General features: G+C 37.3%; 1 protein-coding gene across 2 annotated transcripts in view; it reads left to right on the forward strand.

Annotated features, from left to right (window-relative positions):
* Positions 1 to 12,998, forward strand: part of FOXJ3 (forkhead box J3) — a 148,465-nt gene that overhangs the window by 104,515 nt on the left and 30,952 nt on the right. The window contains exon 6 of one of the 2 annotated variants that reach the window (XM_040231512.1): positions 7,508 to 7,609. The exons of the other annotated variant lie outside the window; for it this stretch is intronic. Coding sequence (XP_040087446.1) covers positions 7,508 to 7,609 — 102 coding nt within the window. The remainder of the gene's footprint in view (positions 1 to 7,507; positions 7,610 to 12,998) is intronic. 2 annotated transcript variants of the gene reach the window in all.

Below are 12,998 nucleotides of genomic sequence, written 5' to 3' on the forward strand. Positions count from 1 at the left end.
TGTACAGCATATTCTTGCCTCCCTTATCATAGACTGATTGGCCCTAGGAGTATAGGTTTATTTCTGAGCTCTGTCTGTTCCATTGATCTATGTACAACATATTCTTGCCTCCCTTATCATAGACTGATTGGCCCTAGGAGTATAGGTTTGTTTCTGAGCTCTGTCTGTTCCACTGATCTGTGTATCTGTTTCTGTGCCAGCGCCATGCCGTTCTCATGACTGTAGCTTTGTATATAGTTTGAAGCCAGGGAGTGTGATTTCCCAGCTTTGTTTTATTTTTCCCCCTCAAGATTGCTTTGGCAAGTTAGGATCTTTTGTGGTTCTGTATAAATTTTAAGATTAGTTATACTTCTGTGAAAAATGTCATAGGTATTTTGATATGAATTGCATTAGGGCTGTAGATTGCTTTGGGTAGTATGGTTAGTTTAACAATATTAGTTCTTCCAGTCCAGATACCTGGGATATCTTTCCCTTTCTTTGTATATATCTTTAGTTTCCTTCATCAGCATTTCATAATTTTCACAGTATATGTATTTCACTTCCTTATTTAAGTATATTCCTATGGGGTCGCACAGAGTTGGACACGACTGAAGCGACTTAGCAGCAGCAGCAGGTGTTTTTACTGTTTTTGATGCAATTTTAAATGGCGTTTTCTTGCTTTTTCTTTCTGATAGTTCATTATTGGTGTATAAAAAAGCAACAGATGTCTATATATTAATATTATATCTTACAGCTTTACTGAATTCATTTCCTAGTTCTGATAGGTTTTTTTTTTTGCTACAGACTTTAGAGTTTCTATATATAGTATGATGATATCTGCAAATAGTGACAGCTTTACTTATTACCTTCCAATTTTTTCCTGTCTGATTGCTGTGGTTAAGACTTCCAGTACTATATTATATAAGAAATGGCAAAAGTGGGGATTCTTAGCTTATTCCTGATTTTAAAGGAAAGGTTTTCAACTTTTCACTATTGAGTATTGGCTGTTAGTTTGTCATGCATGGCCTCTATTATGCTGATATTCTTTCTGTACTAACTCTGATAAGAGATTTTATCATAAGTGAATGTTTAGCTTTGTCACATGCTTTTTTTGTGTGTCTTTATATTTTGTTGAATTAGGCTTGCCAATATTTTGTTGAGTATTTTTGCATCTATATTCATCAGAGATACTGGCTTGTCATTTTCTTTTTTTGTAGTGTCTTTGCCTGGTTTTAGTTAACCAGATCTCATTTTAAGAGAACCCACCACATTTAATCTATATCTATATATGCATACACATATATATATAATTCTCATAAATACTATTACAAATGACAACAAATTACTATGTAATTAAAGCAACGTTAGAGCAAGCAGTGGTAACTAAAGTGACTCAAAGTAGAAAATGCTTCTGTGGGAAGGCCTATAGGAAGAGGAGTAAAACTTAGAAATTTGATGCAGAAGTATAACTTTTTTGCATAGAAAATAGTAAAAGATCGGGGACTAACCTGGTTGGTTCGGTGGTTAAAACCCCGCACTTACACTTCAAGGGGCACAGGTTTGATCCCTGGTTGGGAAACTAAAATCCTGAATTGTTACACAGAGTGGTTTTGTTGCTTGAAGTGAACTCTTACCACTTGCCTTTCTTCTCTGAGGCTGAGTCTGAATGAGAGAGGCTTTAGTTAAAGGTATATATGGGCAGAGGAAGGAATGCAGTCTACATACTCTCAGAACTCTTACAACTGAAAAACACTTCAATCGGGCAAACATCTACTGAGTGTACATTGTGTGGGAGGTACTACGTGTTGCCTCCATGAGATACATTGAAATAAAATTTCTTGAGAAATGCTATTCATTTTTGTAGGCTAGAAAGTGTCTCATAAAGGATTATTTTGATCATTGGGTAAGATTTACTTTTTGTTTTTTAACAGTATTGTTGGAGATAGTTTATGTACAGCTAATTGAATATTTAAAATTTACAGTTTGAGGATTTTTGTCATGTGAAGTTATTACTAGTTGACAGTATGAACATTTCTATCACACTCAAAAGTTTCCTCATTTCCTTTTGTAACTTGTGCCTCCCGCCACTCTTATCCCAGACAACCCGATCTGGGGAGAATTGACATCTTAACAATACTATTTCAAGCCATGAAAGTGTGATATCTTTCTATTCATTACATTGTTAATTTCTCTCAGGAATGTTTAGTTTTCAGTGTAGAGAACTTGGATGTTTCCAGTTCAGTTTAATCATGAATGTTTTGGATTTGGATGCTGTATGTTTTGAAGTTCAGTTTTTTGCTGCTAGTAATAAAAATTAATTAATTTTTGTATATTAAACTTGTATCCTGCAATCTTGTTAATTCTAGTATTTTTTAAAGATGCTTTGGGATTTCTATAATTATGTTATCTGCAAATAGACAGTTTTCCTGTGTCTTTGCTTTCTCCTCCTCTGTCTCTTCCTAGAACCTTACTGCAGTGATGAGAATCTCTCATTTCAAGTCCTTACTTGAAGTGAGAAAGTGGGCATCCAGCCTTATTTCCATTCTTAGGAGAAAAGTATCCAGTCTTTCACCCCTAAATACAACATAAGCTGTAGGGGGTTTGTAGATGCTGTTTATCAGACTGAGGAAGTTCTCTAGTAAGCCCAGTTTATTGAGTGTTTATCATGAATGGGTGTAAATTTTTTTAACTGCTCTTTTTGTTCCTATTGAAGTGATTATATGACTTTTCTTTTATTCTTTTGAGTGTTGAATTACATTGATTGCATTTGAAATGTTGAACCTTGTATTCCTTGGATGAACCCTTACTGAGTCATGATATTCAGTTCAGTTCAGTTCAGTCACTCAGTCATGTCCGACTCTTTGCGACCCCATGAATCGCAGCACTCCAGGCCTCCCTGTCCATCACCAACTCCCAGAGTTCACTCAAACTCACGTCCATCGAGTCGGTGATACCATCCAGCCATCTCATCCTCTGTCGTCCCCTTCTCCTCTTGCCCCCAATCCCTCCCAGACTCAGAGTCTTTTCCAGTGAGTCAACTCTACGCATGAGGTGGCCAAAGTACTGGAGTTTCAGCTTCAGCATCATTCCTTCCAAAGAGCACACCCAGGACTGATCTCCTTCAGAACGGACTGGTTGGATCTCCTTGCAGTCCAAGAGACTCTCAAGAGTCTTCTCCAACACCACAGTTCAGAAGCCTCAGTTATCATCCCATTAATGTATCGTTGGATTCCTTTTGCTAATATCTGAAGGATTTTCGCATCTGTGTTCATGAGGGATGTGGATACAACAAAAATCAAGCAGTCAGAACATTAAAAGATTATGTTCATGAAAACTAGACCTCTCAAGTTAATGAATTTAGTACTTTTCTATGTTTGGGAAGATGCAAGAGTCTGGGCTCACTGAAATCATTCCTTTGATAGATAAGCACCTTCACTATCTAGGGTCCGTATCCTATTTTTCTCCATCCTGAATCCCCTCAGGGTGGCTGCAGTGGCTGATGGCTTGATGGCCTTATCATCTTTTGTTTACTTACTTGACAGATGACATTTTTTCATCTGTAGTAATATTGGCTGGGTTTTGATATTAGGGTTATGCTAGCCTCATAAAACTGATAAGGGTATATTCCTTCTATTTTCTGAAAAATTTCTTGATTGGTGAATTGATATATCTTTCTTGAATATTTGAGAAAATTCATCAGTGAAATCATCTTGACCTGAAGCTGAAGATGTTTTTTATGTGTGTGGAGGCTCAGCCTGTAAAGAATCTGCCTGCAATACGGGAGACCTGGGTTTGATCCCTGGGTTGGGAAGATATCCTGGAGAAGGGAAAAGCTACCCACTTCAGTATTCTGGCCTGGAGAATTCCATGGACTGTATAGTCCATGGGGTGGAAACAAGTTGGACACAACTGAGCAAATTTCCCCTTCAGTTTCACTTTTGATAGTTACTTTGTTATGGGACTGTTCACATTTTCTCTTTTTAGTCCAGTTTTGGTAAATTATGTTCTTAAGGAATTTTGTCCCTTGTATCTAAGTAGTTACATTTGTTAGTGTAAAGTGGATCATAATATTCTCTTACTTTAATATATAAAGAGTCTGTAGTAATAACTCTTCATTCTTGATATTGATGATTTGTTTTCTCTTTTTTCTTCATTGGTATAGCTAAAGGTTTGTCAATTTTGTTAGTCTTTTCAAAGAATCGGGTTTTGTCTTAAAAAGATTTTTTTTCCTGTTGGTTTTCTGTTTTTATTTCTATTTTTATCTTTATCATTTACTTTCTTTCTCAGTTCAGTTCAGTTCAATCGCTCAGTCCTATCAGACTCTTTGTGACCCCATGGACTGCAGCACACCAAGCTTCCCTGTCCATCACCAATTCCTGGAGCTTACTCAAACTCAGGTCGATCAAATCGGTGATGCCATCCAAACATCTCATTCTTTGTTGTCCCCTTATTCTCCCTCATTCAAGCTCTCCCAGCATCAGGATCTTTTCAGATAAATCAGCTCTTCGCATCAGGTGGCCAAAGTATTGGAGCTTCAGCTTCAACATCAGTCCTTCCAATGAACACTTGGGACTGATCTCCTTTAGGATGGACTGGTTGGATCTCCTTGCAGTCCAAAAGACTCTCAAGAATCTTCTCCAACACCACAGTTCAAAAGATCAATTCTTTGGCACTCAGCTTCCTTTATAGTCCAACTCTCACATCCATACATGACAACTGGAAAAAGCATAGGTTTGACTAGATGGACCTTTTTGACAAAGTAATGTCTTGACTTTTTAATATGCTACCTAGGTTGGTCATAGCTTTTCTTCCAAGGAGTAAGCATCTTTTAATTTCATGGCTGCAGTCACCATCTGCAGTGATTTTGGAGCCAAAAAAAAAAAAAAGTCTCAGTTTCCACTGATTCCCCATCTATTTGCCATGAAGTGATGGGACCAGATGCCATGATCTTATTTTTCTGAATGTTGAGTTTTTAGCCAGCTTTTTCACTCTTCTCTTTCACTTTCATCAAGAGACTCTTTAGTTCCTGTTCACTTTCTGCCATAAGGCTGGTGTTGTCTGCATATCTGAGGTTATTGATATTTCTCCCACAATCTTGATTCCAGTTTGTTCTTCATCCAGCCTGGCATTTCTCATGAAGTACCCTGCATATAAGTTAAATAAGCAGGGTGACAATATACAGCCTTGACGTACTCCTTTCTCAATTTGGAACCAGTCTGTTGTTCCATGTATAGTTCTGTTACTTCTTGACCTGCATATAGGAGGCAGGTTAGGTGGTCTGGTATTCCCATCTCTTTAAGAATTTTCCACAGTTTGTTGTGATCCACATGGTCAAAGCCTTTGGCATACATAGAAATAGATGTTTTTCTGGAACTCTCTTGCTTTTTTGATGTTCCACCGATGTTGGCAATTTGATCTCTGGTTCCTCTGCCTTTTCTGAATCCAGCTGGAACATCTGGAAGTTCATGGTTCATGTACGTTGAAGCTTGGCTGGAGAATTTTGAGCATTACTTCACTAGCGTGTGAGATGAGTGCAATTGTGCAGTAGTTTGAACATTCTTTGGCATTGCCTTTGGGATTGAAATGAAAACTGACCTTTTCCAGTCCTGTGGCCACTGACGAGTTTTCCAAACATGCTGGCATATTGAGTGCAGCACTTTGACAGCATCATCTTTTAGGATTTGAAATAGCTCAGCTGGAATTCCATCACCTCCATTAGCTTTGTTCATAGCAGTGCTTTCTAAGGCTCACTTGATTTCATGTTCCAGGATATCTGGCTCTAGGTGAGTGATCACACCATTGTGGTTATCTGGGTCCTGAAGATCTTTTTTGTACAGTTCTTCTGTGTATTCTTGCCATCTCTTCTTAATATCTTCTGCTTCAGTTAGGTCTATACTGTTTCTGTCCTTTATTGAGCCCATCTTTGCATGAAATGTTCCCTTGCTATCTCTAATTTTCTTGAAGAGATCTCTATAGTCTTTCCCATTCTGTTATTTTCCTCTATTTGCACTGATTGCTGAGGAAGGCTCTCTTATCTCTCCTTTCTATTCTTTGGAACTCTGCATTCAAATGGGTATATATTTCCTTCTCCTTTACTTTTAGCTGTTTTTCTTTTTTCAGATGTTTGTAAGGCCTCCTCAAGACAATCATTTTACCTTTTTGCATTTCTTTTCCATGGGGATGGTCTTGATCCCTGTCTCCTGTACAGTATCATGAACCTCCATCCATAGTTCTTCAGGCACTCTCGTCTGTGAGATCTAATCGCTTGAATCTGTTTGTCACTTCCACTATATAATTGTAAGGGATTTGATTTAGGTCATAATCTGAATGCTTTTTGGTTTTTCCTACTTTCTTCAATTTCAGTCTGAATTTGGCAATAAGGAGTTCATGATCTGAGCCACAGTCAGCTCCCAGTCTTGTTTTTGCTGACTGTGTATACCTTCTTCATCTTTGACTGCAAAGAGTATAATCAGTCTGATTTCAGTATTGACCATCTGGTGATGTCCATGTGTAGCGTCTTCTCTTGTGTTGTTGAAAGAGGGTGTTGGCTATTACCCATGCATTCTCTTGGCAAAACTCTGTTAGCCTTTGCTCTGCTTCAGTTTGTACTCCAAGACTAAATTTGGCTGTTACTCCAGGTATCTCTTGACTTCCTATTTTTGCATTCCAATCCCCAATGATGAAAAGGATATCTTTTTTTGGTGTTAGTTCTTGTAGGTCTTCATAGAACTATTTAACTTAGCTTCTTCGGCCTTAGTGGTTGAGGCATCTACTTGTATTACTGTGATATTGAATGCTTTGCCTTGGAAACGAACAGAGATCATTCTGTCTTTTTTGAGATTGTTTTTGAGGGTATTAACTTCAGCTTTCTAATTATACAGGATCACTATCACCACATTTGTGTCTCAGGGTTGCAGCGAGAGGGAAAGAGAATGAGGGACAAGCAAATTCTTTTCAAAGATGTGACCCAAAAGTTGCACACATCACTCTTGCTCAAATCCCATTTGTCACACCTTAGTCCCATCACTGCAAATAGTTGTAAATGAGGCTGGAAAAGGTGATCTTTAGCTGGGCACTGATGAATTAATGACTACAGAGATCCATTACTAAAAGGTAGAAGAGGGAGGGATTGGCATTAGTGGACTATTAGCGGTATCAGCTACAGAAGTTTGTCTCTAATATTTGTAAACTCACTCCATAGCCCATGGTGATTATCAGGTCAGTGGGTGTGTGCTGCATCACTTCATTTGTGTCTGACTTTTTGCAATCCTATGAACAATAGCCCACCAGGCTCCTCTGTCCATGGGATTCTCCAGGCAAGAATACTGGATTGGGTTGCCATTTCCTTCTCCATATCAGGTTAGTAGTAGCCTATTAAAATATAGTAGAAGATAATTCAGCAAGGAGTTTATTTTCAGAAACAAAGTACAAAACTGGATGTTGGAGAATTTTGTGAAATAACTTCAAATTGTGTTAAATTTGGTGGTTTAATGAGCTAATAATTATTTATTTTGTTCTTGTGTTTTAGGCCTCAACTCCATATAGCATAGATTCAGATTCTTTGGGAATGGAGTGTATTATTTCGGGAAGTGCCTCTCCAACTCTGGCAATCAACACTGTGACTAACAAAGTAATTCTTTTTTTTGAACACTTTTGAAATGTCATTGAGTAATACATTTTATTTGCTTTTATAGTAACAACAGGTTTCTTTATGGTTGAGGTTCAAGAAGATACCAGTTTGACCAAACCATACATGGCAGTTTGAAAGCTGAATCCTCAGTGCTTTTTAGCTTTACATAAGTTAGAAGTAAATAAATAATTCTCTGGAAAATTGAAAGATACTGATTGGGAAGCTCTATATTAAATCTAAATTCTTGACATTTCCGGTCCCCAAAACTTTTTGAGTACAGCATTTTATTGAATCAGTTTGTTTCAAAATCATTGCTTACCCCTCTAAACATGTGATTTTAAAAAAAAGATTGGCAAAATCCCAGGGCATCAGCTGAATCCAGTAAGGTAAATAATTCAGGCAAATTTCTAGAGTTGATTTGAATGTTGGTCAACATCTTTCATGATATTCAAGTCTAGGTACATATCCAGAAATAATATGAGGTAGTCTACTGCAATTTTTTGTTTTTTACACAAGGGTCAAAACTTTGTGCCAGCTCATTATTAAGTATACCTAGTGGGATACAAATATCTGTTTGTATCAAGAAATATTTGAAATGAAGGTAATTTCTTAACCTCATATCTTAAAACCCTACAAAGGCTGTGGGAGGTTCATGAAGTAACTCAGTTCTGTGCATTTGTTTCCTCCGTCCTGGACCATGATGGGCACCTTGAGGACATATATTTCCCACACTTGTACTCATATAATCTGTCAGTCTTGCTTTTACCCTCTCTTCTTATTTCCCTTGTTTTCACTTGCTCTTTATTTTTTATCTCTCATTCTTGTACTCTCTTTTGCACCTACGTAAACACAAACACATATACATACTCAATTGCTATATGTAGTATCTTTCTATTTGTTAAAGTTAATGGATTAACAGAAGACAGGTTATAATCAGAGTCAGATTTCTAATTTAGATAGGAAACTGGCAGCTGAGATAAAGAGTAATAATTTTTCTCAGATAACAGTATACAGGCTGATGCCACCAGAATCACTTAGGAGAGAGGTGAGTATGTTAGTGTGTATGTTTGTTTGGTGGTGGTAGTAATTCCTAGATTCCATTGCAGGCCTACCAGATCAGTTACTTTATCTTTTTGGAGAGGACCCAGAAATCTGTACTTTTAAAAATCATCCCTAAGGGTACCCAGCTAGACTTGAGTATTTCTGGTGAAACCTGTGGGCTGGAATCAGAAGTATCCAGTACTGTTCTTTGCAGTAGTCCAAGTAGGAGATACTGAGGCCTAAACATGGGAGTTGTGGCTGTTAGGAAGCAATTAGAAAATAGTAATGCTGAGACTTGGTGACTAAATAAAGGAGCTGGAGTTTCTGGACTTCTGCTTTCAGATATGATAGAATAGCTAGTATTGGGTTAACCATTCTCCCTATCTATATAAAATTACTACTCCACCCCCCCCCCGCCGCCTACCAGTTAAAAAAAGGGGAAGAGGCATTGGAGAAAAATATAGGACTTCAGAAGTGAAAATCTCAATAAAAAGGAGAGCACACTGAGATAAAGCTATGCACATTTTCCTTTGGGACGTTTCCCACTTCTCAGTGCATGGCATAGAGCCTGAACGGAAAACTGCCAACCTTGAGCAGTCATTGAGCCAGGGAGGTAAAAGCTGAAGTTTGAGCTTGCCAAAGATCCAGGGCTTAAGGACCATTATCCTGAGGAATCTCAAAAGTGACCTCACCTTTTAGCAGGCAGTATCCACTTAAGGCTTTTGCTGACCACTAACCTGTGTGTGCTTGGATTTGGACACAGACAAATCAAGTAGAGCTGGCCCTAGCCAGGATTCAGCAGTCTCATAGAGAAGGGGGAACAAAAACTGTAGTTCTTCCAGAAGGGAGCTATGGTAAACACCCCAGTATTTCAGATCAGTAATTCAGAAAGATTATATTCTATGAGTAAGAGCAAACCAAAAATAATACCAGTCTCAAACTTTTATTAGCGTGGTATGCTAATATTCTACTTGCCAAAAGGAAACTAAATTTTTTTCTGGAAGATAACATATCCTCAGCTTTTTCAAGTTTTATTAAGCATTTTCAGGAAAGAATTGTCAGACATTCCAGGAAACAAGACCAAATAATTAAATGCCAAGACAGGGGAAAGACGAAGGATATCACAGTATCCACAAGTGATCTAGATACTGATTTTTAAATAACTATGACTAATATGTTGAAGAAAATAGGCAAATTATAGAAAATTTAACTGGAATCTGTGTGGAAGAATCAAGAGAACTAAAAAGTATTACAACTGAAATTAAGAATTCAATGGATGGGTTTAAGAGAAGATTAGACCCACCAGAGGAGAAAATCAGTGAACCTGGAAGATAGGTCAGTAGAAAATGTGCAGATTGACGCATGAAGGAAAATCCTGAACAATTCAGAAAATTTAGGAGATAAATGGGATATAGGGAAAAGCTGTAACGAACTTGCCATTAGGGTTCCAGAGGAGAGGAAAAAGGGAATAGAGAAGAAACAGTGTTTTAATTTTTTAAGACTGATAAAAGATAACAGTACAGATTCAAGAAGTCCTGAGAAGCTCAGGAAAGACCAAATGAAATCATTAGGCAAATAAAAATCAAAACTACAAAAAGTAAGAATTTAAAAAAAAAAGAAACTTAAAATCAGGAAAATAACAGGCAACTTTACTGAATTCTGAATAGAAATGATAAAAGACACTACCAGAATGAAATTTTCGTAGTGCTGAAAGGAAATACCTGCTAACCCAGAATTCTCAAATTAGAATTTCTATGAAAAGGGGTTAAAAAATTGTCTTTTACAGAAACAAAACGTTATAGAATGTTACTAGTTCACCCATATTTAAAAAATTAAAGGAGGTTAATTTTTCACATAGAAGGAAAATTGCCCTTTGCAGAAAAGAATGAAGAAAACCAAAAGAATGTGTATGTCAGTAAATATAAATATGTATTGAGTGATTAAAACAGTAGCAGTGCTGTTGTGTAACACAATGATTTGGAGTCTAAAATACTTGCAGAAGTTAAAAAGTACATGACAGTACTAGGGTAAGATAGGAAATACATTTACTTAATGTCTTCGCATTGTGTGGAAAGTAGTAAAAGTACTAACTCAAAGACGTAGCAAAAAAGAGGGTACTGGTTCTTAATACTTCAGTATATATCAGAATAACTAGGAAGGCTTGTTAAAAACTCAGATTCCTGGGCCCTACTCTGAGAATTTCTGATTCTCTTAGTCTGGATTGAGATCTGAAAAACTGATTTCTTTCAAGTTCTCAGGTATTGGTCTTGTATTGGTTCAAGTTCCTTACCTTATAAACCACTGCTCTAGCTTACTACAAGAATAGAAAAAGAATATTACCAAGTAAGGAAAAATAATAAATCCTTGATTAATCCCGAGTAGCCAAGAAAGGAGAAAAAAATGAACAGAGAAGAAATGGGAACACAGGAAAATAAATAGTATTTAAATCTATTTGCATTAGGAAATAATGTTAAATGTAAATGCATTGAATATTCCATTTAAAAGCCAAAAAATCTTTTCTGACCACAACAGCATGAAACTAGAAATCAACTATAGAAAGAGGAATAAGAAAAGGAAAAAAAAAAAAGATTATATGGCAGTTAAACAACCAGTGCATCCACAGTGAAATCAGAGAAATTTAAAAACACCCGAGACAAATGGCAGACACCATGCACAATGTGTGGGGTGCAGCACGGCAGCTCTTAGAGGGGGTTCAGAGCGATGCAGGCCTCCTCAGAGAAACAAGGGGGCGCAAGCAGCCTGCCACCCAAAGAATGAGAGAGAGTACACAGAGCCTAGAGGCAGCAGAGAAAAGGAAGGAGAAACAGAGATTTTAAAAAAAGTAGGGAAAAATCAATAAAACCAAGAGCTGGTTCTGTGAAAGGGTGAACAGTATTAACAAACTTCTGGCCAGGCTCACCAAGCAGAAGAGAGGACCCAAATAAAGTAAGAAATGAAAGAGAAGTAATAACTGACACTGCAAAAATACAAAAAACCATAAGAGAATACTTTGAACTAAGAAATGGACAAGTTTCTAGAAAAATACAGCCTACCAAAACTGAATCAAGAAGAGATACCATAATACACCAGAAGTGAAATAGAATCTGGAAAAAAAAAAAAAAACAGAAATCACTGCAGACAGTCTAGGACCAGATGGCTTCACTGAAGAAATCTACCAACCATACCAAGAATTTGTACCAGTCCTTCTCAAACTCTTCCAAAAGATTGAAAAGGGGGAACTCTTCCAAAGTCATTCTATGAAGCTGTTATCACTGTGATACCAAAACCAGACATAGACAATAACAAAAAAGAAAATTACAGGACAATATCTTTGATTCATATAGATGCAAAAATTCTCAACAAAATATTAGCAAGCCAAATCAAGGAATACATAAAGATTCTTAGGTGGCTCAGAAGCTGCTTGCCGGTGCAGGAGCCACAGGAGACGTGGGCTTTATCTGGGTTGGGAAGATCCCCTAGAGAAGGAAGTAGCAACCCACTCCCGTGTTCTTGCCAGGATAATCCCATGGAAAGAGAAGTCTGGTGGGCTGCAGTCCCTGATTATGAAAGAGCTGGACATTACTAAGCGACTGAGGATGATACTGTGATCAAGCCGGATTCATCTCAGGGTCACAAGAATGGATCGGTATATGCACTATATTTTTTAAATCGCTATACTATTCAAAGCAGTCTACACACTTAGTGGGATCCCTGTAAAATTACCTATGATGTTTTTCACAGAACTAGAATAATCCTAAAATTTATGTGGAACCATAAAAAAAGCAGAATTGCCAAAGTAAACCTGAGGAAAAAGAACAAAGCTAGAAGCATAACCTTCCCAGACTTCAGACAATACTGCAAAGCTCTTGTAATCAAAACAGCATGATATGGACAGAAAAACATATATATGGATCAATGGAACAGAATACAGAGCCCAGAAATAAATCTACCCACCATAGTCAATTAATCTTGACTAAGGAGGCAAGAATACACAATTGAGAAAAGATAGTCTCTTGAGTAATGACAGAAAGTGAAGAGGAACTGAAGAGCCTCTTGATGAGAGTGAGAGAGGAGAGTGAAAAAACTCACTTGAAACTCAACAATAAAAAAAAAAAAAAAAAAAAGAAACTCAACAATAAAGAAACTAAGATCATGGCATCTGGTTCCATCAATTCATGGCAAATAGATGGGGGGAAAGTGGAAGCAGCTACAGATTCTATTTTGGGGAGCTCCAAAATCACTGCAGATGGTGACTGCAGCCATGAAATTAAAGGACGCATGCTCTATCTTGAGAAAGAAAAAATAGAACTGGAGGAATCAAGCTCCCTGACTCAGATTATACTCAGAT

Source organism: Oryx dammah, unplaced genomic scaffold, assembly GCF_014754425.2.
Source record: "Oryx dammah isolate SB20612 unplaced genomic scaffold, SCBI_Odam_1.1 HiC_scaffold_28, whole genome shotgun sequence".
Taxonomy (NCBI): domain Eukaryota; kingdom Metazoa; phylum Chordata; class Mammalia; order Artiodactyla; family Bovidae; genus Oryx; species Oryx dammah.